The sequence below is a fragment of the Tinamus guttatus genome, unplaced genomic scaffold (genome assembly GCF_059628265.1).
Source record: "Tinamus guttatus ecotype Peru unplaced genomic scaffold, ASM5962826v1 Tinamus_guttatus_pri_ptg001750l, whole genome shotgun sequence".
Taxonomy (NCBI): domain Eukaryota; kingdom Metazoa; phylum Chordata; class Aves; order Tinamiformes; family Tinamidae; genus Tinamus; species Tinamus guttatus.
This window is the reverse complement of record NW_028290284.1, coordinates 1-27198: the sequence shown is the minus strand read 5'-3', so window position 1 is coordinate 27198 and position 27198 is coordinate 1. Positions and strand designations below refer to the sequence as shown.

Below are 27198 nucleotides of genomic sequence, written 5' to 3'. Positions count from 1 at the left end.
ATGGCGGCCGCTACAGTCGGCGCCGTCACCCTCGTCCTGCTGGGGACCCTCGGCCGCGCCGGTAGGTGCCGGGGACCCCCGGGCGCCGGGGCCCCTTTCCCGGAATCCCGATCCCATTCCCGGACACCCGATCCCATTCCCGGACACCTGATCCCATTTCCGGACTCCCGATCCCATTCCCAGACTCCTGTCCCCATTCCAGGCTCCCGATCCCATTCCCGGACTCCTGGGCCCCTTTTCCCAAAATCCTGATCCCATTCCCAGACACCTGATCCCATTCCCAGACCCCCAATCCCATTCCCGGATGTCTGATCCCATTCCTGGACTCTTGCTGCCATTCCTGGACTCCTGGGCCCCTTTCCCAAAATCCTGATCCCATTCCCGGACTCCTGGGCCCCTTCCCCGAACTCCTGCCCCCATTCCCGGACACCTGATCCCATTCCCAGACCCCCGATCCCATTCCCAGACTCCTGATCCCATTCCCGGACTCCCGATCCCATTCCCGGACTCCTGGACCCCTTTCCCAGACTCCCGATCCCATTCCCGGATGTCTGATCCCATTCCCGGACTCCTGATCCCATTCCTGGACTCCTGGGCCCCTTTCCCAAAATCCTGATCCCATTCCCAGACTCCCGATCCCATTCCTGGATGCCTGATCCCATTCCCGGACTCCTGCCCCCATTCCTGGACGCCTGGGCCCCTTTCCCAGACTCCCGATCCCATTCCCGGATGTCTGATCCCATTCCCGGACTCCTGATCCCATTCCTGGACGCCTGGGCCCTTTCCCGGACTCCTGGCCCTGTTCCCAGAGTCCTGGACCCAATTCCCGGTCTCCCGTCCCCATTCCTGGACTCCTGCCCCCATTCCCGGATTCCTGGGCCCCTTTCCCGGACACCTGATCCCATTCCCGGATGCCTGATCCCATTTCCAGTCTCCCCCCTCCATTCCTGGACTCCTGTCCCCATTCCCACTCTCCCAAACCCATTCCCAGCCCCACTCCCAGTCTCCCAGGCCCATTCCCGCTCTCCCGCCCCCATTCCCAGCCCCATTCCCACTCTCTCGTCCCATTCCCGCTCTCCAGCCCCATTCCCGCCCCATTCCCGCCCCCATTCCCCCTCTCCCGGCCCCATTCCCGCTCCCATTCCCGTCCCATTCCCAGCCCCGTTCCTGCTGTCTCAGCCCCATTCTGGCCCCATTCCCATTTCCATTCCCACATTCCCATTCCCATTCCCGCCCAGGCGCGGCGCCCCCGGCCGAGCAGCGGCTGCTCCGGAGGCTCTTTGGGAATTCCAGCCCCATTCCCGCCCCATTCCCGCTCTCCCGCTCCCATTCCTGCTCCCATTCCCATTCCCGTCCCATTCCCACCCCCATTCCTGCCCCCCAGCCCCATTCCCATTCCCGCATTCCCATTCCCATTCCCATTCCCACATTCCCATTCCCACATTCCCACATTCCCATTCCCATTCCCATTCCCACATTCCCATTCCCACATTCCCATTCCCACATTCCCATTCCCACATTCCCATTCCCATTCCCATTCCCGCCCAGGCGCGGCGCCCCCGGCCGAGCAGCGGCTGCTCCGGAGCCTTTTTGGGAATTACAGCCCCATTCCCATTCCCACATTCCCATTCCCATTCCCATTCCCACATTCCCATTCCCACATTCCCATCCCCATCCCCATTCCCATTCCCATTCCCATTCCCATTCCCATTCCCATTCCCATTCCCACATTCTCATTCCCATTCCCATTCCCACATTCCCATTCCCACATTCCCATTCCCATTCCCATTCCCATTCCCATCCAGGCGCGGCGCCCCCGGCCGAGCAGCGGCTGCTCCGGAGCCTTTTTGGGAATTACAGCCCCATTCCCATTCCCATCCCCATTCCCATTCCCATTCCCACATTCCCATTCCCATTCCCACATTCCCATTCCCACATTCCCATTCCCATTCCCATTCCCGCCCAGGCGCGGCGCCCCCGGCCGAGCAGCGGCTGCTCCGGAGCCTTTTTGGGAATTACAGCCCCATTCCCATTCCCATTCCCATTCCCATTCCCACATTCCCATTCCCATTCCCACATTCCCATTCCCATTCCCATTCCCACATTCCCATTCCCATTCCCACATTCCCATTCCCATTCCCATTCCCATCCAGGCGCGGCGCCCCCGGCCGAGCAGCGGCTGCTCCGGAGCCTTTTTGGGAATTACAGCCCCATTCCCATTCCCATCCCCATTCCCATTCCCATTCCCACATTCCCATTCCCATTCCCACATTCCCATTCCCACATTCCCATTCCCATTCCCATTCCCGCCCAGGCGCGGCGCCCCCGGCCGAGCAGCGGCTGCTCCGGAGCCTTTTTGGGAATTACAGCCCCATTCCCATTCCCACATTCCCATTCCCATTCCCATTCCCACATTCCCATTCCCACATTCCCATCCCCATCCCCATTCCCATTCCCATTCCCATTCCCATTCCCATTCCCACATTCTCATTCCCATTCCCATTCCCACATTCCCATTCCCACATTCCCATTCCCATTCCCATTCCCATTCCCATCCAGGCGCGGCGCCCCCGGCCGAGCAGCGGCTGCTCCGGAGCCTTTTTGGGAATTACAGCCCATTCCCATTCCCATTCCCATTCCCATTCCCATTCCCACATTCCCATTCCCATTCCCACATTCCCATTCCCATTCCCATTCCCATCCAGGCGCGGCGCCCCCGGCCGAGCAGCGGCTGCTCCGGAGCCTTTTTGGGAATTACAGCCCCATTCCCATTCCCATCCCCATTCCCATTCCCATTCCCACATTCCCATTCCCATTCCCACATTCCCATTCCCACATTCCCATTCCCATTCCCATTCCCGCCCAGGCGCGGCGCCCCCGGCCGAGCAGCGGCTGCTCCGGAGCCTTTTTGGGAATTACAGCCCCATTCCCATTCCCACATTCCCATTCCCATTCCCATTCCCACATTCCCATTCCCACATTCCCATCCCCATCCCCATTCCCATTCCCATTCCCATTCCCACATTCTCATTCCCATTCCCATTCCCACATTCCCATTCCCACATTCCCATTCCCATTCCCATTCCCATTCCCATCCAGGCGCGGCGCCCCCGGCCGAGCAGCGGCTGCTCCGGAGCCTTTTTGGGAATTACAGCCCATTCCCATTCCCATTCCCATTCCCATTCCCATTCCCACATTCCCATTCCCATTCCCACATTCCCATTCCCATTCCCATTCCCATCCAGGCGCGGCGCCCCCGGCCGAGCAGCGGCTGCTCCGGAGCCTTTTTGGGAATTACAGCCCCATTCCCATTCCCATCCCCATTCCCATTCCCATTCCCACATTCCCATTCCCATTCCCACATTCCCATTCCCACATTCCCATTCCCATTCCCATTCCCGCCCAGGCGCGGCGCCCCCGGCCGAGCAGCGGCTGCTCCGGAGCCTTTTTGGGAATTACAGCCCCATTCCCATTCCCATCCCCATTCCCATTCCCATTCCCACATTCCCATTCCCATTCCCACATTCCCATTCCCACATTCCCATTCCCATTCCCACATTCCCATTCCCATCCCCATTCCCACATTCCCATTCCCATCCACATTCCCATTCCCATTCCCATTCCCATTCCCACATTCCCATTCCCATTCCCATTCCCACATTCCCATTCCCACATCCCCATTCCCATTCCCATTTCCACATTCCCATTCCCATTCCCACATTCCCATTCCCAGTCTCCCATTCCCATTCCCATTCCCACATTCCCATTCCCATTCCCACATTCCCATTCCCACATTCCCATTCCCATTCCCGCCCAGGCGCGGCGCCCCTGGCCGAGCAGCGGCTGCTCCGGAGCCTTTTTGGGAATTACAGCTCCGGGGTCCCCCCCATCCCCCCGGCCCCCCGGCGCCTCCTGGTCACCGTGGGGCTGGTGCTGGCCCAGCTCGTCAGCCTGGTGACAATGGGGGAATGGGGACAATGGGGACAATGGGGACAATGGGGACAATGGGGGGACATTGGGGACAATGGGGACACAGGGGACAATGGGGACAATGGGGACAATGGGGACAATGGGGACGTTGGGGACGATGGGGACAATGGGGACAATGGGGGACATGGGGGACAATGGGGACAATGGGGACTTGGAGACATTGGGGGAGATGGGGCAATGGGGACACAGAGGGACATTGGGGTGACATTAGGGGACATTGGGGACATGGGGGACAATGGGGGACAATGGGGACAATGGGGACGTTGGGGACAATGGGGACGTTGGCGACGGGGGGGACAATGGGGGGACAATGGAGACAATGGGGACAATGGGGACATGGGGGACATTGGGGACACTGGGGACAATGGGGACAATGGGGACAATGGGGGACATGGGGGACAATGGGGACAATGGGGACAATGGGGACGTGGAGACATTGGGGGAGATGGGACAATGGGGACACGGAGGGACATTGGGGTGACATTAGGGGACATGGGGGACATGGGGGACATGGGGGACAATGGGGACGTTGGGGACAATGGGGACGTTGGGGACGGGGGGGACAATGGGGGGACAATGGAGACAATGGGGACAATGGGGACATGGGGGGAGATGGGGGACATGGGGGACACTGGGGACAATGGGGACAACGGGGACATGGGGGGAGATGGGGGACATGGGGGACAATGGGGACAATGGGGGATATTGGGGGACATTGGGGACAATGGGGACATTGGGGGACATGGGGGACATGGGGGACAATGGGGACAATGGGGACAATGGGGGGGATGGGGACAATGGGGGGGATGGAGGGGATGGGGGGATGGGGACAATGGGGACATTGGGGACATTGGGGACATTGGGGACATGGGGGGACATTGGGGACATGGGGGGACATGGGGTAGTCACATGGTGGGACGAGGCGGGGAAGGGTTCCGGGGGGGGGGTTATTCCAATGGGGGGGCTCTGACGGGGGGCGGATTTGGGTTGTTCCTGAGGGGGTTGTAGCAATGGGGGGCTGTTCCCGGGGGTTGTTCCTGGGGCGGTCGGGCTGTTCCAAGCCGTTGTTCCCAGGGCAGTTGGGTTGTTCCCAGGGAGGTTGGGCTGTTCCCGGGGCAGTCGGGCTGTTCCCAGGGGATTCGGCTGTTCCCGGCGGTTGTTCCCGGTGGGGTTGGGTTGTTCCCGAGGGGTTCGGCTGTTCCCGGCAGTTGTTCCCGGGGCGGTCTGGCTGTCCCTGGGGCGGTCGGGCTGTTCCCGGGGCGTTCGGCTGTTCCTGGCGGTTGTTCCCGGGGCGTTCGGCTGTTCCCGGTGGTTGTTCCTGGGGGGTTCGGCTGTTCCCAGCGGTTGTTCCCGGGGCGGTCCGGCTGTTCCCGGGGCGGTCGGGCTGTTCCCTGGGGGTCCCTGGAGCTGCCGTCGCCCCCAGGATGAGAAGAACGAGGAGCTGACGACGAGGGTCTACCTGGACCTGGTGCGGGGCCCGCACAGCCCTATGGGGCCCATACGGTGCTATAGGGGACCACACAGCCCTATGGGGCCCATACAGCCCTATAGGGACCCGCACAGCCCTATGGGGCCCATACAGCCCTATACGGCCCTGTAGGAGCCTGCACATCCCTATGGGAGCCCATACAGCCCCATAGGGGTCTGCACATCCCTATGGAGTCCATACAGCCCTATAGGGGCCTGTACACCCCTATGGAGCCCATACAGCCCTATACAGCCCTATAGGGCCCTGCACACCCCTATGGGGCCCATACGGCCCTATACGGCCCTATAGGGCCCTGCACACCCCTATGGAGCCCATACAGCTCTATACAGCCCTATAGGGCCCTGCACACCCCTATGGGGCCCATACGGCCCTATACGGCCCTATAGGGCCCTGCACACCCCTATGGGGCCCATACGGCCCTATACGGCCCTATAGGGCCCTGCACACCCCTATGGAGCCCATACAGCTCTATACAGCCCTATAGGGCCCTGCACACCCCTATGGGGCCCATACGGCCCTATACGGCCCTATAGGGCCCTGCACACCCCTATGGGAGCCCATACGGTCCTATACAGCCCTATAGGGGCCTGCACAGCCCTGTGGGGCCCATACGGCCCTATACGGGCCCACAGGGGCCTGCACAGCCCTATGGGGCCCATACAGCCCTATAGGGGCCCACACAGCCCTATGGGGCCCATACGGCCCTATACAACCCCATAGGGGCCTGCACAACCCTATGGGGCCCATACAGCCCTATACGGCCCTATAGGGGCCCACACACCCCTATGGGGCCCGTACGGCCCTATACGGCCCTATAGGGGCCTGCACACCCCTATGGGAGCCCATACAGCACTATAGGGGCCTGCACAGCCCTAGAGGGGCCCGGACACCCCTGAAACACCCTATGGGTGCCAGGAGGGTCCCTATAGGTCCCTATGGACACAGTGGGGTCCCTATGGGTGTAGGGGAATGCCTATGGGTGCCAGGGGTCCGTATCAGTCCCCATGGTTCCCTATGGGTGCAGGGGGTCCCTATAGGTCCCCATGGGTCTCTATGGGTCCCTATGGGCACAGGGGGGTCCCTATGGGTGCAGGGGGTCCCTGTGGGTCCCTATGGGTTCAGAGGCTCCCTATGGGTCCCTATGGGTCCCTATGGTCACAGGGGGGGGTCCCTATGGGCGCAGGGGGTCCCTATGGGTCCCCATGGTCCCTATGAGTCCCTATGGGTCCCATTGGTCCCTATGAGTCCATATGGGTTCAGGGGCTCCCTATGGGTCCCTATGGTCACAAGGGGGTCCCTATGGGTGCCCATGGTCCCTATGGGTCTCTATGGGTTCAGGTGCTCCCCATGGGTCCCTATGGGTCTCTATGGGCACAGGGGGGTCCCTATGGGTGCAGGGGGTCCCCATGGTCCCTATGGGTCCCTATGGGTCCCCATGGTCCCTATGGGTCCCTGCGCAGGCCTGGCGGGACCCCCGGCTGCAGTGGGACCCCCAGGCCCATGGGGCTCTATGGGTCCCTATGGGCACAGGGGGGTCCCTATGGGTCCCTATGGGTTCAGGGGATCCCTATGGGTTCCTATGGGTGCAGGGGGTCCCTATGGGTCCCCATGGTCCCTATGGGTCCCTATGGGTTCAGGGGCTCCCCATGGCTCCCTATGGGTCCCTATGGGCACAGGGGGGTCCCTATGGGTCTCTATGGGTGCAGGGGGTCCCCATGGTCCCTATGGGTCCCCATGGTCCCTATGGGTCCCCGCGCAGGCCTGGCGGGACCCCCGGCTGCAGTGGGACCCCCAGGCCCATGGGGTCCCTATGGGTCCCTATGGGTTCAGGGGCTCCCTATGGGCCCCTATGGTCACAGGAGTGTCCCTGTGGGTCCTCATGGTCCCTATGGGTTTCTATGGGTTCAGGGGCTCCCCATGGGTCCCTATGGGTCCCTATGGGTTCAGGGGCTTCCTATGGGTCCCTATGGTCACAGGGGGGTCCCTATGGGTCTCTATGGGTGCAGGGGGTCCCCATGGGTCCCTATGGGTCCCTATGGGTCCCTATGGGTCCCTATGGGTTCAGGGGCTCCCTATGGGTATCTATGGGCACAGGGGGGTCCCTATGGGTGCAGGGGGTCCCCATGGTCCCTATGTGTCCCTATGGGTCCCTATGGGTCCCCATGGTCCCTATGGGTCCCCGCGCAGGCCTGGCGGGACCCCCGGCTGCAGTGGGACCCCCAGGCCCATGGGGTCCCTATGGGTCCCTATGGGTCCCCATGGTCCCTATGGGTCCCTATGGGTTCAGGGGCTCCCTATGGGTCTCTATGGGCACAGGGGGGTCCCTATGGGTCCCTATGGGTCCCCGCGCAGGCCTGGCAGGACCCCCGGCTGCAGTGGGACCCCCAGGCCCATGGGGCTCTATGGGTCCCTATGGGCACAGGGGGGTCCCTATGGGTCCCTATGGGTTCAGGGGATCCCTATGGGTTCCTATGGGTGCAGGGGGTCCCTATGGGTCCCCATGGTCCCTATGGGTCCCTATGGGTCCAGGGGCTCCCTATGGGCCCCTATGGTCACAGGGGGGTCCCTATGGGTCCCTATGGGTGCAGGGGGTCCCTATGGGTCTCTATGGGTGCAGGGGGTCCCCATGGGTCTCTATGGGCACCGAGGGTTCCCTATGGGTGCAGGGGGTCCCCATGGTCCCTATGGGTCCCTATGGGTCCCTGTGGGTCCCCATGGTCCCTATGGGTCCCTATGGGTTCAGGGGCTCCCTATGGGTATCTATGGGCACAGGGGGGTCCCTATGGGTCCCTATGGGTCCCTATGGGTCCCCGCGCAGGCCTGGCAGGACCCCCGGCTGCAGTGGGACCCCCAGGCCCATGGGGTCCCTATGGGTCCCCATGGTCCCTATGGGTCCCTATGGGTTCAGGGGCTCCCTATGGGTATCTATGGGCACAGGGGGGTCCCTATGGGTCCCTGTGGGTCCCCATGGTCCCTATGGGTCCCTGCGCAGGCCTGGCGGGACCCCCGGCTGCAGTGGGACCCCCAGGCCCATGGGGCTCTGGTCTCCCTGAGGGTCCCGGCCCAGCGGCTCTGGGTGCCCGACCTGGAGCTGGACAACAGGTTGGGGGGCCGGGGGGGGGCAGGGGGGGTCTGGGGGGGTCCAGAGGGTCCCTGGGGGGTATTGGGGGTCCCTGAGGGGTCTGGGGGGTCCCTGGGGGGTATTGGGGGTCCCTGGGGGCTCCTGGGGGGTTCCTGGGGGCTATGGGGGGTCCTGGGGTTCCCTGGGGGGTATTGGGGGTCCCTGGGGGGGATCTAGGGGTTTCCTGGGGGGGTCTAGGGGGTCCCTGGGGGTTTTGGGGGGTCTCTGGGGGGGGTCTAGGGGGTCCCTGAGGGTCCCAGGAGGGTCCCTGGGGGTCCCTGGGGGCTCCTGGGGGGTTCCTGGGGACTATGGGGGGTCCTGGGGGTCCCTGGGGGGTATTGGGGGTCCCTGGGGGTCCTGGGGGGGATCTAGGGGTTTCCTGGGGGGGTCTAGGGGGTCCCTGGGGGTCCCCGAGGGGGTTCCTGGGGGCTATGGGGGGGTCTAGGGGTTTCCTGGGGGGGTCTAGGGGGTCCCTGGGGGGTATTGGGGGTCCCTGAGGGTCCCAGGAGGGTCCCTGGGGGGTCCTGGGGGTCCCTGGGGGGATTTAGGGGTTCCCTGGGGGGCTCTAGGGGGTCCCTGGGGGGTCCCTGGGGGATCTGGGGGGGGTCTCTGGGGGTCCGGGGGTGTCCTGGGGGCTATGGGGGGGGGCCCGGGGGGTCCCTGGGGGGTATTGGGGGTCCCTGGGGGGTCCTGGGGGGATTTAGGGGTTCCCTGGGGAGGTCTAGGGGGTCCCTGGGGGGTCCCCTGGGAGTCCCCGGGAGCTATTGGGGGTCCCTGGGGGGTATTGGGGGTCCCTGGGGGGGGGTCTCTGGGGGTCCCAATGGGTCCCTGGGGTGTCCTGGGGCTCCCGGGGGGTCCCTGGGGGGGTTCCCAGTGGATCTGGGGGGGGGGTCCTGGGGGGTACTGAGGGTCCCCGGGGGGGTCCTGGGGGGTGTCCCTGGGGGTCCCTGGGGGGTCTAGGGGTCCCTCGGGGGATTTTGGGGGGTCCCTGGGGGGTCCCTGGGGGGGTTTCGGGGGGTCCCGGGGGGGTTTTGGGGGTCTCGGGGGGGTCCCAATGGGTCCCGGGGGGGGGGGGGGGTCTGGGGGCTCCTCGGGGGGCGGAGCTTTGGGGGGTGTCTAGGGAGGGGCCCGGGGGACATTGGGGGACCCTTGGGGGGGTCCCAGGGGGGTCCCTAACCCTGCCCCCCCCAATGACGGTCCCGGGGGTCCCTGGGGGGATCTAGGGGGTCCGTGGGGTTATTGGGGGTCTCTGGGGGGGTCCAGGGGGTCCCTGGGGGGATCTTGGGGGTCCCTGGGGGGCTCTAGGGAGTCCCTGGGGGGTCCCCGCGGACCCAATGACGGTCCCGGGGGGGGTGTCCCCGGTGTCACGTGACCCCCGTGTCCCCGCCCCCCCAGCAAGGACGGGAACGGTGACGTCGCCCTCCCCGTTCGCGCCACCGTGACGCACGAGGGGGCGGTGCGCTGGCGGCCCCCCGCCCTCTTCCGGAGCCGCTGCCCAATCCGCGTGAGGGGCGGGGCCCGGGGGCGGGGCCACGCGGGGGGGAGGGGCCTCGGGGCTGGGGAGGGGCCTCGGGGGCGGGGCGGGGCTAAGCGGGGTGGGGGGGTATGTGGAGTGGGGGCGGGGCTAAGCGGGGCGGGGGCGGGACTAAGGGGGACCAGACGGAGGGGGCGGGGCTGGGAAGAGGGGCGGGGTGAAAGGTGGGGGCGGGGGTAAGTGATAGGGGCGGGGCTGTCCCCCATGTCCCTCCATGTCCCCAATGTGTCCCCAATGTCCCCCATGTCCCCAATGTCCCCCATGTCCCCATGTTCCCCTGTGTCCCCAGGTGTCCCCTGTGTCCCCAATGTCCCCCCCATGTCCCCCACATCCCCCATGGTGTCCCCCTGTGTCCCCAGGTGTCCCCGCATGTCCCCCATGTCCCTCTGTGTCCCCAATGTCCCCCCGTGTCCCCAGTGTCCCCAATGTCCCCAGGTATCCCCAGGTGTCCCCCATGTCCCCAGGTGTTCCCATGTCCCCAGTGTAGCCCATGTCCCCAATGTCCCTGTGTCCCCATGTCACCCGTGTCCCCAAGTGTCCCCCATGTCCCCCATGTGTCCCCAATGTTCCCAATGTCCCCCATGTCCCCAATGTGTCCCCAGGTGTTCCCATGTCCCCAATGTCCCCATGTTCCCCTGTGCCCCCAATGTCCCCAATGTCCCCAATGTCCCCAATGTCCCCCATGTCCCCCATGTCCCCATTGTCCCCATGTCCCTCCATGTCCCCAATGTCCCCCATGTCCCCCATGTCCCCCATGTCCCCAATGTCCCCATTGTCCCCAGGTGTCCCCAATGTCCCCAATGTCTCCCAATGTCCCCCATGTCCCCATTGTCCCCATGTCCCTCCATGTCCCCAATGTCCCCAATGTCCCCAATGTCCCCCATGTCCCCCAATGTCCCCAATGTCCCCCATGTCCCCAGGTGTCCCCCATGTCCCCCATGTCCCCCATGTCCCCAATGTCCCCAATGTCCCCAGGTGTCCCCCATGTCCCCATTGTCCCCAATGTCCCCAATGTCCCCCATGTCCCTCCATGTCCCCAATGTCCCCAATGTCCCCAATGTCCCCCATGTCCCCAATGTCCCCATTGTCCCCAGGTGTCCCCCATGTCCCCAATGTCCCCCATGTCCCCAATGTCCCCATTGTCCCCAATGTCCCCATTGTCCCCAGGTGTCCCCCATGTCCCCAATGTCCCCAATGTCCCCATTGTCCCCATTGTCCCCATTGTCCCCCATGTCCCCATTGTCCCCAGGTGTCCCCCATGTCCCCAATGTCCCCAATGTCCCCCATGTCCCCAATGTCCCCATTGTCCCCATTGTCCCCAGGTGTCCCCATGTCCCCCATTGTCCCCAGGTGTCCCACTTCCCGTTCGATTGGCAATCCTGCTCCCTGGTTTTCCGCTCCCGGAGCTACGGGGGGGCGGAGCTTGGGCTGCGCCTGGCGGGGGGGGCCGACGCGGAGGCCCTGCTGCCCCCCGACTTCCTGGGTGAGCCCCGCCCCCCCCCGCGCGTGTGCACGAGTGTGCAAGGCCTTGCACGAGTGTGCACCCCATAGCATGAGTGTGCACCCCATTGCACGGGTGTGCAAGGCCTTGCACGAGTGTGCACCCCATTGCACGGGTGTGCACCCCATTGCACGAGTGTGCACGAGTGTGCAAGGCCTTGCACGAGGACGCACCCCATTGCACGGGTGTGCACCCCATTGCACGAGGGTGCACCCCATTGCACGAGTGTGCACCCCATAGCACGAGTGTGCAAGGACTTGTACCCCATTGCACAAGTGTGCAAGGCCTTGCACGAGGAGGCACCCCATTGCACGAGTGTGCAAGGCCTTGCATGCCATTGCACGAGGATTCACCCCATACCATGAGTGTGCAAGGCCTTGCACGAGTGTGCACCCCATTGCATGAGTGTGCAAGGCCTTGCACCCCATTGCACGAGTGTGCACGAGTGTGCAAGGGCTTGTACGAGGGTGCGCCCCATTGCACGGGTGTGCAAGGCCTTGCACGAGTGTGCACCCCATTGCACGAGTGTGCACCCCATAGCACGAGTGTGCAAGGCCTTGCACGAGGACGCACCCCATAGCATGAGTGTGCAAGGCCTTGCACCCTATTGCACGAGTGTGCACGAGCGTGCAAGGCCTTGGACGAGGGTGCGCCCCATTGCATGGGTGTGCAGGGCCTTGCACCCCATTGCACGAGTGTGCACGAGCGTGCAAGGCCTTGCACGAGGACGCACCCCATAGCATGATTGTGCAAGGCCTTGCAACCTATTGCACGAGTGTGCACGAGCGTGCAAGGCCTTGGACGAGGATGCGCCCCATTGCATGGGTGTGCAGGGCCTTGCACCCCATTGCACGAGTGTGCATGAGCGTGCAAGGCCTTGCACGAGTGTGCACCCCATAGCATGAGTGTGCAAGGCCTTGCACCCCATAGCACAGATGTGCACCTTGCACGGGTGTGCACCCCATTGCACGAGTGTGCACGAGTGTGCAAGGCCTTGCACGAGGACGCACCCCATTGCACGGGTGTGCAAGGCCTTGCACGAGTGTGCACCCCATTGCACGAGTGTGCACCCCATAGCATGAGTGTGCAAGGCCTTGCACCCTATTGCACGAGTGTGCACGAGCGTGCAAGGCCTTGGACGAGGACACACCCCATAGCACGAGTGTGCAAGGCCTTGCACCCCATAGCACAGGTGTGCACCTTGCACGGGTGTGCACCCCATTGCACGAGTGTGCAAGGCCTTGCACGAGGACGTACCCCATAGCATGAGTGTGCAAGGCCTTGTACCCCATTGCACGGGGGTGCACCCCGTAGCATAAGTGTGCACGGGTGTGCAAGGCCTTGCACAAGGATGCACCACATAGCACGAGTGTGCACTCCTGTGCACGAGTGTGTGCCCCCTTGCACAAGTGTGCCCCCCTTGCACGAGTGTACACCCCTTTGCACAAGTGTGCGCCCATTTGCACACACCCCCTTGCACGAGTGTGCACTCCCTTGCACAATTGTGCACCCCTTTGCACACATGCCATTGCATGCACCCCTTTGCACAAGTGTGCACCCCTTTGCTCGCACCCCTTGCACAAGTGTGCACCCCTTGCACGAATGTGCACCCCTTTGCACACCCACCCCTTTGCACAAGTGTGCACCCCCTTGCATGAGTGTGCACAACTTCGCACACACCCCATTGCACGAGTGTGCCCCTCCTTGCACGAGTGTGCACACCATTGCATGCACTCCATTGCACAAGTGTGCACCCCCTTGCACGAATGTGCACCCCTTTGCACGAGTGTGCATCCCCTTGCACAATTGTGCATCCTTTTGCACACACCCCCTTGCACAAGTGTGCACCCCTTTGCACACACCCCCTTGCACGAGTGTGCACCCCCTTGCACAAGTGTGCACCCCTTTGCACACAGCCCTTGCACAAATGTGCACCTGTTTGCATGCCCCCCTTGCACAAGTGTCCCCCCCTTGCACAATTGTGCCCCCCCTTGCACCATCCTCACCCCCTGTCCCCGCCCCCTTGCAGAGAACGGCCAATGGGAGCTGCTGCACCGCGGGGGCCGCCTCCACGCGGGGGGGGGGCCCGATGACGTCAGCGATGACGTCACCTTCGCGCTGGTGATCCGGCGGCGGCCGCTCTTCTACCTGGCCACGGTGCTGGGGCCCTGTCTGCTGCTGACCCTGCTGGCCGTGGCCGTGTTCCACCTGCCCCCCGACGCGGGTGCGGGGACATTGGGGACCTTGGGGACAATGGGGACAATGGGGACACTGGGGGACATTGGGGACATCGGGGACGTTGGGGACATCGGGGACGTTGGGGACATTGGGGACATTGGGGACATTGGGGACATTGGGGCCCTGTCTGCTGCTGACCCTGCTGGCCGTGGCCGTGTTCCACCTGCCCCCCGACGCGGGTGCGGGGACATGGGGACATTGGGGACATGGGGGACACTGGGGACATGGGGGACATTGGGGACATTGGGGACCTTGGGGACATTGGGGACAATGGGGACATGGGGGACATTGGGGACATTGGGGACATCGGGACATGGGGACATTGGGGACATTGGGGACATTGGGGACATTGGGGACATGGGGGCCCTGTCTGCTGCTGACCCTGCTGGCCGTGGCCGTGTTCCACCTGCCGCCCGACGCGGGTGCGGGGACATTGGGGACACTGGGGACATCGTGGGGACACGGGGACATCAAGGGGAGATGGGGACATGGGGGGACATTGGGGACGTTGGGGACATTGGGGACATTGGGGACATTGGGGACACCATGGGGACATGGGGACACATTGGGGACATGGGGGACATGGGGGACATGGGGACACATTGGGGACATGGGGACACCTTGGGGACATGGGGCTGGCATGGCAGGGTGGGACTTGCACGAGGATTTGTAGCTTGCACGGAAAATTATGCAAGAAACCGCCGTTTGCACGAGGATTTTCACATTGCAATAGGGTTTGCACGAGGATTTGTACCTTGCACGGGGGATTATGCAAGAAACCGCCTTTTGCACGAGGATTTTCATGTTGCAACGGGGCTTGCATGAGGATTTGCAGCTTGCATGGGGGATTATGCAATAAACCACCTTTTGCACGAGAATTTTCACATTGCAACAGGGTTTGCACGGGGATTTGTAGTTTGGATGGGGGATTATGCAGGAAAACGCCTTTTGCACGAGGATTTGTAGCTTGCACGGGGGAATATGCAAGAAACCGCCTTTTGCACAATAATTTTCCCATTCCAACAGGGTTTGCACAGGGATTTGTAGCTTGCACAGGGGATTATGCAAGAAACCACCTTTTGCACGAGAATTTTCACGTTGCAACGGGGCTTGCACGGGGATTTTTAGCTTGCACGGGGCATTATGCAATAAACCACCTTTTGCACGAGAATTTTCACATTGCAATGGGTCTTGCATGAGGATTTATAGCTTGCACGGGGGATTATGCAATAAACCACCTTTTGCACAAGGATTTTCACATTGCAACGGGGTTTGCACGGGGATTTGCAGCTTGCATGGGGGATTATGCAAGAAACCACCTTTTGCACACTAATTTTCCCATTGCAACAGGGTTTGCACGGGGATTTTTAGCTTGCACGGGGGATTATGCAACAAACTGCCTTTTGCACAAGAATTTTCCCGTTGCAATGGGGTTTGCACGGGGATTTGCAGCTTACACGGGGGATTATGCAAGAAACCACCTTTTGCACAAGAATTTTCACATTGCAACGGGGTTTGCACGGGGATTTGTAGCTTGCACGGGGGATTATGCAAGAAACCGCCTTTTGCACGAGAATTTTCACATTGCAACGGGGCTTGCTCACAAAACCGCCTTTTGCACAAGGATTTGCAGCTTGCACAGGGGAATATGCAAGAAACCACCTTTTGCACAAGGATTTTCACATTGCAACGGGGCTTGCACGGGGATTTGCAGCTTGCACGGGGGATTATGCAAGAAACCGCCTTTTGCACAAAAATTTTCACATTGCAACGGGGCTTGCTCACAAAACCGCCTTTTGCACAAGGATTTGTAGCTTTCATGGGGGATTATGCAAGAAACCGCTTTTTGCACAAGGATTTGTAGCTTGCACGGGGAATTATGCAAGAAACCACCTTTTGCACAAGGATTTTCACGTTGCAACGGGGCTTGCACGGGGATTTGCAGCTTGCACGGGGAATTATGCAAGAAACCGCCTTTTGCACGAGGATTTTCACGTTGCAACGGGGCTTGCATGGGAATTTGTAGCTTGCACAGGGAATTATGCAGAAACCGCCTTTCGTACAATAATTTTCCCATTGCAACAGGGTTTGCACGGGGATTTGTAGTTTGGATGGGGGATTATGCAAGAAAATGCCTTTTGCACAAGGATTTGCAGCTTGCACGGGGGATTATGCAAGAAACCGCCTTTTGCACAAGGATTTTCCCGTTGCACCGGGGCTCGCGCAGGGGAGAAGCTGACGCTGTCGCTGTTCGCGCTGCTCACGCTCACCGTGTTCCTGCTGCTGCTGGCGGACAAGGTCCCCGAGACGTCGCTGGCGGCGCCGCTCATCGCGCGTCACCTCTCGGCCACCCTGGTGCTGCTGACGCTCTGCGTCGCGCTCAGCGTCGGCGCCCTCGACCTGCACCACCGCGCGCCGGCCGCGCGCCCCATGGCCCGCGGGATGCGCAGGGTGCGCGCGGCGCCCACGGGGGGGCGGGGAGCCTGCCCGGACGCCTGGGCCCCTTCCCGGACGCCTGGGCCCTTCCCGGACGCCTGGGCCCTTTCCCGGATCCCAGGGCCCTTTCCCGGAGATCTGAGCCCCCAATTCCCATTCCTGGACACCAGGGCCCTTCCCCGGACGCCTGGGCCCTTTCCTGGGGACGGGGATGTTTCCCGGACGCCTGGGCCCTTTCCCGGACCCCAGGGCCCTTCCCGGACGCCTGGGCCCTTTCCCGGAGATCTGAGCCCCCAATTCCCATTCCCGGATGCCTGGGCCCTTTCCGGACCCCAGGGCCCTTCCTGGACGCCTGGGCCCTTTCCTGGATCCCAGGGCCCTTTCCCGGACCCCAGAGCCCTTCCCGGACGCCTGGGCCCCTTCCCGGACGCCTGGGCCCTTTCCTGGACCCCAGGGCCCTTTCCCGGACCCCAGAGCCCTTCCCGGACGCCTGGGCCCTTTCCCGGAGATCTGAGCCCCCAATTCCCATTCCCGGACGCCTGGGCCCTTTCCTGGACCCCAGAGCCCCTTTCCCGGACCCCAGGGCCCTTCCCTGGACCCCAGAGCCCTTCCCGGAGATCTGAGCCCCCAATTCCCATTCCCGGACCCCAGGGCCCTTTCCCGGACGCCTGGGCCCTTCCCCGGACGCCTGGGCCCTTTCCCGGACCCCAGGGCCCTTTCCCGGAGATCTGAGCCCCCAATTCCCATTCCCGGACGCCTGGGCCCTTTCCTGGACGCCTGGGCCCTTTCCCGGATACCCAATTCCCATTCCCGGACGCCTGGGCCCCTTCCCGGACGCCTGGGCCCCTTGGGAGCAGGAGGGCTGGGACTTCGCCCGGATGCCTGGGCCCTTTCCTGGGAAACGGGGACCTTTCCCGGGGGATGGAGACCTTTCCAGGACGCCTGGGACCCCCTTCCCAGATTCCAGGTCCCTTTCCCAGATCCCAGGTCCCTTTCCCGGGTACCAGGGTCCCTTTCCCGGCCACCTGGGCCATTTGGGGGCAGGAGGGCTGGGATTTTCCCCGGATTCCAGGTCCCTTTCCCGAATTCCAGGTCCCTTTCCCAAACACCGGGATCCCTTCGGGGGGGGGGGGGGGGGGGCTCCTCTCCCGGACGCCGGGGCCCCCCCTCACCCCCCCTCCCCCTCCCCCCCCCAGCTCCTCCTCCAGCGCCTCCCCCCCCTCCTGGGGCTGCAGCGGCCGCGCGGAGGCTCCGCCCCCCCTCAAGCCCCGCCCCCCCCGGGGCGCCGGGCCCCGCCCCCCCGCGGCCCCCCCGCCCCGGACGAGTATTTCCTGCGGCGGCCCCGGCGGGGGGGGGGGGGAGGGGCGGCCCCGCCCCCCCCGCCGCCCCGGGGGGGGGGAGGGGCCCCCCCCGCCCCCCCCGCCCTGCGCCAGGCGGCGGCCGCCGTTGGCGCCATCGGGCGGCGCCTGCGGGAGCAGCGGCAGGAGGAGGAGGTGGGGACGGGCGTGCAAATGGGTGTGCAAATGCGTGCAAACGTGTGTGCAAATGCGTGTGCAAACGTGTGTGCAAATGCACGTGCAAATGCGTGTGCACATGCGTGCAAGAATGCGTGCAAATGCGTGCAAATATGCATGCAAGAATGCGTGCAAAAGTGCGTGCAAATGCGTGAAAACATGTGTGCAAATGCACGTGCAAATGCGTGCAAGAATGCGTGCAAATGCACGTGCAAATGTGTGTGCACATGCGTGCAAGAATGCGTGCAAATGCATGCAAGAATGCGTGCAAATGGGTGTGCAAATGCACGTGCAAATGCGTGCAAGAATGCGTGCAAATGCGCGTGCACATGCGTGCAAGAATGCGTGCAAATGCATGCAAGAATGCGTGCAAATGCGCGTGCAAATGCACGTGCAAATGCATGAAAACATGTGTGCAAATGCACGTGCAAATGCGTGCAAGAATGCATGCAAATGCGTGTGCAAATGCGCGTGCAAATGCGTGCAAACGTGTGTGCAAATGCACGTGCAAATGCGTGCAAGAATGCGTGCAAATGCGTGTGCAAATGCGTGTGCACATGCGTGCAAGAATGCGTGCAAATGTATGCAAGAATGCGTGCAAATGCGCGTGCAAATGCATGCAAACATGTGTGCAAATGCATGCAAGAGTGCGTGCAAATGCACGTGCAAATGCGTGAAAACATGTGTGCCAATGCACGTGCAAATGCGTGCAAGAATGCGTGAAAATGCGCGTGCAAATGCATGCAAATATGCGTGCAAGAACGTGTGCAAATGCGTGCAAGAATGTGTGCAAATGCGTATGCACATGCGCGCAAGAATGCGTGCAAATGCGTGCAAATATGCATGCAAGAATGCGTGCAAATGTGCGTGCAAATGCGTGAAAACATGTGTGCAAATGCCCGTGCAAATGCACGTGCAAATGCACATGCAAATGCATGCAAATGCACGTGCAAATGTGTGAAAACGTGTGCAAATTCCCGTGCAAATGCATGCAAGAATGCATGCAAATGCGCGTGCAAGAATGTGTGCATATGCGTGCAAGAATGCGTGCAAATGTGTGTGCAAATGCACGTGCAAATGCGTGAAAACGTGTGCAAATGTACGTGCAAATGCACGTGCAACTGCATGCAAATGTACGTGCAAATGCACGCAAGAATGTGTGCAAATAGGTGTGTGAGTGCATGCAAATGCATGTAATAATGTGTGCGAGAATGTGTGCAAATGCGCGTGCAAATGTGTGTGCAGGAATGCATGCAAAGGTGTGCCGGAATGCGTGGAAATATGTGTGCGAATGCGTGCAAATGCACATGCAAATGCGTGCAAATGCGTGCAAGAATGCATGCAAGTGCACGTGCAAATGAGTGCAAGAATGCGTGCAAATGGACGTGCAAATGCATGCAAGAATGCATGCAAATGCATGTGCAAATGCGTGCAAGAATGCATGCAAATGCACATGTGAATGCGTGCAAAAATGCGTGCAAATGGGTGTGCAAACATGCATGCAAACGTGCATGCAAATGTGCGTGCAAACGGGCGTGCAAATGGGTGTGCAAACGCGCGTGCAAGCCCCGGTGCCCCCGCAGCTGCGCCAGGACTGGCGCTTCGCCGCCCTCGTCCTCGACCGCCTCTTCCTCTGGACCTTCCTCATCCTCACGGGCGCCACCGTCCTGGGCACCTGCCTGGACGCGGCTCTGCACCGGCCCCCGGAGCGGCCGCCCCCCTGAGCCGGACGCCTGGGCCCTTCCCGGACACCTGGGCCCTTCCCGGACACCTGGATCCCCAATTCCCATTCCCGGACGCCTGGGCCCTTTCCCGGACACCTGGATCCCCAATTCCCATTCCCAGACGTCTGGGCCCTTCCCGGACACCTGTGCCCTTCCCGGACGCCTGGGCCCCTTTCCCACACACCAGGACCCCCAATTCCCATTCCCGGACGCCTGGGCCCTTCCCAGAGATCTGCCCCCCCAATTCCCATTCCCAGATGCCTGGGCCCTTTCCTGGATCCCGGGGCCCTTTCCTGGATCCCGGGGCCCTTCCCAGAGATCTGAGCCCCCAGTTCCCATTCCCAGTCACCTGAGCCCTTCCCGGATAGCAGGGTCCCCAATTCCCATTCCCGGACACCTCGGGTCCCCCCTGGACGCCTGGGCCCTTTCCCGGATCCCCAATTCCCATTCCCGGGCACCTGGGCCCCTTTCCCGGATACCTGGACCCCCAATTCCCATTCCTGGACACCTGAGCCCTTCCTGGATACCTGCACCCCCAATTCCCATTCCCGGACTCCTGGGCCCTTTCCCGGACGCCGGGGCCCTTTCCCCCCATTCCCGCCGCTCCCGGTGCCAATAAAGTCTCTCCCGGATCCCGTCGTGTCACCCGTGGCTGCCCGGACGCCTGGGCCCATGGGACAAAGGCCACTTATGGGGAGGGGGGGGCACCCGGACGCCTGGGCCCTCGGCCGGGGCCGCTTCCAAGGAGGGGCCCAGGCGTCCGGGGGGACTTTGGCTTCTCTGGGCGGCTGCGCACGGTGGGGGGGGGGGGGCCCGGACGCCTGGGCCCCTCCGAGGGCTCTTAAAGGGGCCGCTGCGGCGGCGGCGGGGGGGGGGTGGACGGCGCCATGTGGGGCCTCGTGCGGCCCTGTCGGCCCCGGGACATCGGGGACGTCATGAGGCTCGTGCGGGTGAGGGGGGGCCCCGGCGTCCGGGGGGGGCCCCGGCGTCCGGGAAAGGGCCCAGGCGTCCGGGGGGGGCCCCGGCGTCCGGGAAGGGGGATCAGGAGGCTGGAAAAGGGCCCAGGAGTCCGAGAAGGGGCCCAGGAATCCGGGAAGGGCCCAGGGGGCTGGGAAGGGGCCCAGGCGTCCGGGGAGGGCCCAGGTGTCCGGGGAGGGCCCAGGGGGCCGGGAAGGGGCCCAGGCGTCCGGGAAGGGCCCAGGCGTCCGGGAAGGGCCCAGGCGTCCGGGCGCTCACCCCTCCCCCCCAGGAGATCGCCGTGATCTACAAGGTGCCCCCTGAGGACGTGAAGACGGACGAGCAGAGTAAGCGCCGGGAAAGGGGCCCCGGCGTCCGGGAAAGGGCCCTGGAATCCGGGAAGGGGCCCTGGTGTCCGGGAAGGGGCCCTGGAATCCGGGAAGGGGCCCTGGAATCTGGGAAGGGCCCTGGAATCCGGGAAGGGCCCTGGAATCCGGGAAGGGGCCCTGGTGTCCGGGAAGGGGCCCTGGAATCCGGGAAGGGGCCCTGGAATCTGGGAAGGGCCCTGGAATCCGGGAAGGGCCCTGGAATCCGGGAAGGGGCCCTGGAATCCGGGAAGGGGCCCTGGAATCCGGGAAGGGCCCTGGAATCCGGGAAGGGGCCCTGGAATCCGGGAAGGGGCCTTGGAATCCGGGAAGGGGCCCTGGAATTCGGGAAGGGCCCCGGCGTCCGAGCCCCCCCCCCCCCAGTGCTGCTCCAGGCCGGGTTCGGGGACCCCCCCTTGTTCGAGTGTTTCGTGGCCGAGTCCCCCCCGGAGGGAGGAGCCAGCGAGGGTGAGCGGCACGAGGGGGCGGGGCTTGATGGAGGGGCGGGGCCTGCTGGAGGGGGCGGGGCTTGATGGAGGGGCGGGGCTTGCACCGGGGTGGAGGGGCCTTTGCACGGAGGGGGCGGAGCTTGCAGGGGCTTGCAAGGGGTGGGGCTTGCACGAGGGGGGTGGGGCTTGCAGGAGGCGGGGCTTGCATGAGGGGAGGCGGGGCTTGCACGAGGGGGCGGGGCGTGCCGGAGGGGGCTTGCACGGGGGCGGAGCTTGCACGAGAGGGGGCGGGGCTCGCACGGAGGGGGCGGGGCTTGCACCAGGAGTGGAGGGACTTTGCACGAGGGGGCGGAGCTTGCGCGGGGGCGGAGCTTGCAGGAGGCGGGGCTCACCCGAGGGGGTGGGGCTTGCAGGAGGGGGGGCTTGCATGGGGCGGGGCTTATACGGGGGCGGAGCTTGCACGAGAGGAGGAGGGGCTATCACGGGAGGGGGCGGGGCTTGCACGGAGGAGGCGGGGCTTTGCACGAGGGGGCGGGGCTGACACGGAGTGGGCGGGGCTGTAATGGGAAGGGGCGGGGCTGGGACGGAGGGGCGGGGCTTGTCCGAGGGGTGGGGCTTGCACGAGAGGAGGTGGGGCTGGCACAGAGGGGCGGGGCTGGCACGGAGTGGGCGGGGCTTTGCAGAGGGGGCGGGGCTGGCACAGAGGGGGTGTCGCTGTCGTGGGAAGGGGCGGGGCTGGGACGGAGGAGGCGGAGCTATCACAGGAGGGGGCGGGGCCGTGACGGGAAGGGGCGGGGCTGGGACCGAGGGGGGCGGGGCTGGGACCGAGGGGGCGGGGCTCGCCCGGGGGGGCGGGGCTCGCCCGGGGGCGGGGCTGGGACGGAGGGGGCGGGGCTGGGTCGGAGGGGGCGGGGCTGGGTCCGAGGGGGCGGGGCTGGGTCAGAGGGGGCGGGTCTCGCCCGGGGGGCGGGGCTGGGACGGAGGGGGCGGGGCCGTGACGGGCTCCGCCCCCAGGCGCCGTCGAGGGCTACGTCCTCTCCACCTACACGTTCAGCGGCCGCGCGGGGCCGACCCTCTACGTGGACAATCTGTACGTGCGGCCGCGCTGCCGGGGTGAGCGACGGGAATGGCGGGAATGGAGCGGGAATACCGGGAATACCGGGAACGCGACGGGAATGGCGGGAATGGCGGGAATACCGGGAATGGAGCGGGAATACCGGGAATACCGGGAATGGCGGGAATGGAGCGGGAACAGCGGGAATGGAGCGGGAATACCGGGAATGGCGGGAATGCCGGGAATGGAGCGGGAATACCGGGAATGGAGCGAGAATACCGGGAATACCGGGAATGGCGGGAATGCCGGGAATGGCGGGAATGGGAGCGGGAACGGAGCGGGAATACCGGGAATGGCGGGAATGCCGGGAATGGCGGGAACGCCGGGAATACCGGGAATGGCGGGAATACCGGGAATGGAGCGGGAATACCGGGAATGGCAGGAATACCGGGAATGGCGGGAATGCCGGGAACGCCGGGAATGGTGGGAATGGGAGCGGGAACCGACCGGGAATGCACCGGGAACGGAGCGGGAATGGGAGCAGGAAGGGGGCGGGAATGCCGGGAACGGAGCGGGAATGGGAGCGGGAATGCCAGGAATGCGACGGGAATGGGAGCGGGAACCGACTGAGAACGGAGCGGGAACACCGGGAACGGCGGGAATGGGAGCGGGAATGGAGGGGGAATGGGGGCAGGAATGGGGCGGGAATGGGAGCGGGAAAGGAGCAGGAATACCGGGAACGGGAGCAGAAACCGACCGGGAACAGAGGGGGAACGCCGGGAATGCACCGGGAACGGAGCGGGAATGGGAGCGGGAAGGGAGCAAGAACAGAGCGGGAACGGAGCGGGAATGCTGGGAACCGACCGGGAACGGAGCAGGAACGGGGCGGGAACACCGGGAATGGAGCAGGAATGGGAGTGGAAACGGGAACGGAAATGGGAGCAGGAAGGGAGCGGGAATGCTGGGAACGCCAGGAATGGGAGCGGGAATGGAGCGGGAACGGAGCGGGAACAGAGCGGGAACAGAGTGGGAACACCGGGAATGCAGCGGGAATGGGAGCGGGAACACCGGGAATGCTGGGAACGGAGTGGGAATGGGAGCAGGAAGGGGGCGGGAATGCCGGGAATGGAGCAGGAATGGGAGCGGGAATGGGGCGGGAACCGACCAGGAACGGAGCGGGAACGGCGGGAATGTGGGCGGGAATAGGAGCGGGAAGGGGGCGGGAACGCCGGGAACGGCGGGAATGGGGGCGGGAATGGGGCGGGAATGGGAGCGGGAAAGGAGCGGGAATGGAGCGGGAATGCCGGGAAGGGAGCAGGAAGGGAGCGGGAATGGGAGCGGGAACCCGATGGGAACGGAGCGGGAACAGAATAGGAATGGGAGCGAGAAGGGAGCGGGAACCAACTGGGAATAGAGTGGGAAGGGAGTGGGAAGGGAGTGGGAACGCACCGGGAATGCACCGGGAATGGACCGGGAATGGACCGGGAATGCACCGGGAATGGACCGGGAAGGGAGCGGGAATGGAGCGGGAACAGAGGGACCGGGGAAGGAGGGAGCAGGGCCGGGAAGGGCCCAGGAATCTGGGAAAGGGCCCAGGAATCTGGGAAGGGCCCCGGCGTCCGGGCGATCCCGGTATCCGTCCCCCCCTGTCCCCCCCCCCCAGGGCTCCGTCTCGGCCGGAGGTTGATGGAGGCGGCGTCCAAGGTGGGGGGGGTCCCCGGGGGGGCGGGGTCAAAAGGGGGCGGGGTCAAAAGGGGGCGGGGCCCAAGGGGATGGGGGAGGGGCCTGGGCGTCCGGGGGGGGAGGGGGGATCCCCAAAGGGGGGGGGAGGTGTCCGGGTGGGGGGGGGGAGTCACCAAGGAGGGGGGAGGAGGGGCCAACCTGGGGGGCGGGGCCAACCTGGGGGGCGGGGCCAGCCCTTGGGGGCGGGGCCAGCCTCGAGGGGCAGCCCCGGGGGGGAGGGGGCAACCTGGGGGGCGGGGCCGGCCCGGGGGGGCAGCCCCAGGGGGGAGGGGCAACCGGGGGGGGGGGGAGCCCCAGGTGTGGGGGGGGCAACCTGGGGGGCGGGGCCAACCTGGGGGGCGGGGCCAGCCTCGAGGGGCAGCCCTGGGGGGTGGGGCCAGCCCTTGGGGGGCGGGGCCAGCCTCGGGGGCAACCCGGGGGGGAGGGGGCAACTCTGGGGGGCGGGGCCAGCCCCGGGGGGAGGGGCAAACCTGGGGGGCGGGGCCAGCTCTGGGGGGCGGGGGCAGCCTCGAGGGGAGGGGGCGGTGGTTGTTGTGGGCGGGGCCACGGGGGGGCTCTGACTCCGCCCCCCTCCAGGCCGCCTGGGCGCGGGGCTGCCGCGAGCTGCGCATGCACGTGGGCGGGGCCGGGCGCTGGTGGGCGGAGCCTCCGCTGGCGGCGCTGGGGGGGGCGGAGCTCCGCGGCCCCCGCGGGTGGCGGCTGCTGCGCTGCGCCGATGACGTCACGCGGCGCCTCGGCGGCGCCCCGCCCCCCTCCGCGTGACCCCGCCCCCCTCCCGCGTGACCCCGCCCCCCTCCCGCGTGACCCCGCCCCTTTGGGGTCTCCCCCCCCCCCCCAAATCAGTGAATAAAGAGCAGGAAGCAGCGGGGGGGGCTCTGTGTATGGGGGGGGGCGGGGCTGGGAAATGGGCCCAGGCGTCCGGGAAGGGGCCCAGGAATCTGGGAAAGGGCCCAGGAGTCCGGGAATGGCCCCAGTGTCCGGGAAGGGGCCCAGGAATTTGGGAAGGGGCCCAGGAATTTGGGAAAGGGCCCAGGAATCTGGGAATGGCCCCGGTGTCCGGGGGGGTCCAGGTGGGGCCCAGGAGTCCAGGAATGGGCTCAGGAATCTGGGAATGGTCCCAGTGTCCGGGAAGGGGCCCAGGCGTCCGGGAAAGGGCCTGGATACCTGGGAAAGGGATCCAGGGTTTAGGGGGACCCTGATTTCCAGGAGAGCCCAGGAATTCGGGAAAGGGCCCAGGCGTCCGGGAACGGCCCCAGTGTCCGGGAAGGGGCCCAGGAATCTGGGAAAGGGCCCAGGAGTCCGGGAAAGGGCCCAGGCGTCCGGGAATGGCCCCGGTGTCCGGGAAGGGGCCCAGGCGTCCGGGAAAGGCTCCGGATATCCGGGAAAGGGCTCTGGGGTTCAGGGGGGCCCAGGAATCTGGGAAGGGCCCTGGAATCCCGGGAAGGGGCCCAGGCGTCCGGCCCTCCCCCCCCCCCCACGTGCCGTGTGCAGCCGGGTGTGACCCCCCTCCCCGGGCAGGGGTCACTCGGGGGGGGGCAACCGGGGGCTCTTAAAGGGCCAGCGCGGCCGGGGGGGAGGGGCCGCCATGTGGTACCAGGTCCGGGTCTGGAGCCCCCGGCACGTCCCGGAGGTCGCGAAGCTCATCCAGGTGGGGGGCCCAGGCGTCCGGGAAGGGCCCAGGCGTCCGGGGGGGCCCAGGCGTCCGGGAGGGGCCCAGGCGTCCGGGAAGGGCCCAGGTGTCCGGGGGGGTCCAGGTGTCTGGGGGGGGCCCAGGCGTCCGGGTTCCCCCCCCCCGACCCCCTGCGGTTCCAGGAGGCGGCGGCGGCGCTTGGGGACCCCCATGAGGTGAAAACGACCCCCGAAGGTGAGTGGGCCCCGGCGTCCGGGTGTCCCCCCCGGTGAAGGGGCCCCGGCGTCCGGGTGTCCCCAAGGGGTCTGGGTGTCCCCAAGGGGCCCAGGTGTCCCCAGAGGGCCCAGGCGTCCGGGTGTCCCCAAGGGGTCCAGGTGTCCCCAAGGCGTCCGGGTGTCCCCCCCGGTGAAGGGGCCCAGGCGTCCGGGTGTCCCCAGGGGGTCCAGGTGTCCCCAAGGGGCCCAGGCGTCCGGGTGTTCCAAGGGGTCCAGGTGTCCGGGTGTCCCCAGGTGTCCCAATGGGCTCCGTAGTCCGGGTGTCCCCAAGGGGTCCAGGTGTCCCCAAGGGGCCCAGGCGTCCGGGTGTCCCCAGGGGCTCCAGGTGTCCCCAGGCATCCAGGTGTCCCCAGGGGGCCCAGGCGTCCGGGTGTCCCCAAGGGGCCCTAGAGTCCGGGTGTCCCCAAGGGGTCCAGGTGTTGCAAGGGGTCCAGGTGTTGCAAGGGGTCCGGGTGTCCCAAGGGGTCCGGGTGTCCCAAGGGGTCCAGGTGTCCCCAGGGGGTCCAGGTGTCCCAAGGGGTCCAGGTGTCCCCAGGGGGCCCAGGCGTCCGGGTGTCCCCAGGGTGTCCGGGTGTCCCCAGGGGTCCAGGTGTCCCCAGGGGCTCCAGGTGTCCCCAGGGGTCCAGGTGTCCCCAGGGGGCCCAGGCGTCCGGGTGTCCCCAGGGGGTCTGGGTGTCCCCAAGGGGCCCAGGTGTCCCCAGGTGTCCGGGTGTCCCAAGGGGTCCAGGTGTCCCCAGGGGTCCAGGTGTCCCCAGAGGGCCCAGGTGTCCCCATGGGGTCCAGGTGTCCCCAAGGCGTCCGGGTGTCCCCAAGGGGCCCAGGCGTCCCCAGGTGTCCCCAGGGGTCCAGGTGTCCCCATGGGGTCCAGGTGTCCCCAAGGGGCCCAGGTGTCCCCAAGGGGCCCAGGCGTCCGGGTGTCCCCAGGGCTCCTCTCCTGGGGCTTCGGGCCCCGGCCCCGACTCTCCTGTTTGGTGGCCGAAGAGGCCGGAGCGGAGGACGAGGGTAAGGGGGGGGGCTATAGGGGGGGCTATAGGGGGGGCTATAGGTGCTGGGGGGGGTCTATGGGGCCTATAGGGGGCTCTATAGGTGCTCTGGGGGGCTCTATGGGTGCTGGGGGGGTCTATGGACACTATGGGGGCTCTATAGGTGATATGGGGGGGTCTATGGGTGCTGTGGGG

At 65.0% G+C, this 27198-nt stretch overlaps 2 protein-coding genes and 1 long non-coding RNA gene across 3 annotated transcripts; all 3 read left to right on the top strand.

Moving 5' to 3' along the window:
* CHRNB1 (cholinergic receptor nicotinic beta 1 subunit) lies at nt 1–19567 on the top strand. The gene is made up of 10 exons (XM_088539487.1): nt 1–61; nt 3818–3954; nt 5414–5458; nt 8472–8581; nt 9996–10104; nt 11485–11617; nt 13665–13859; nt 16101–16324; nt 17728–17802; nt 19407–19567. The coding sequence occupies exons 1-10, from the start codon at nt 1–3 to the stop codon at nt 19545–19547; spliced, it is 1230 nt and encodes a 409-aa protein (XP_088395613.1). The 3' UTR covers nt 19548–19567.
* Nucleotides 19568–20416: 849 nt separating this feature from the next.
* Nucleotides 20417–24877, top strand: LOC148590090 (thialysine N-epsilon-acetyltransferase-like). The gene is made up of 6 exons (XM_088539486.1): nt 20417–20497; nt 20797–20851; nt 21254–21337; nt 22333–22431; nt 24036–24076; nt 24692–24877. The coding sequence occupies exons 1-6, from the start codon at nt 20435–20437 to the stop codon at nt 24875–24877; spliced, it is 528 nt and encodes a 175-aa protein (XP_088395612.1). The 5' UTR covers nt 20417–20434.
* An 802-nt stretch (nt 24878–25679) lies between these two features.
* On the top strand, nt 25680–27011 carry LOC148590089 (uncharacterized). Its single transcript, XR_015914367.1, has 3 exons — nt 25680–25763; nt 25928–25979; nt 26945–27011. It is a non-coding gene; the product is annotated as an uncharacterized LOC148590089 (long non-coding RNA).
* Nucleotides 27012–27198: the final 187 nt, after the last annotated feature.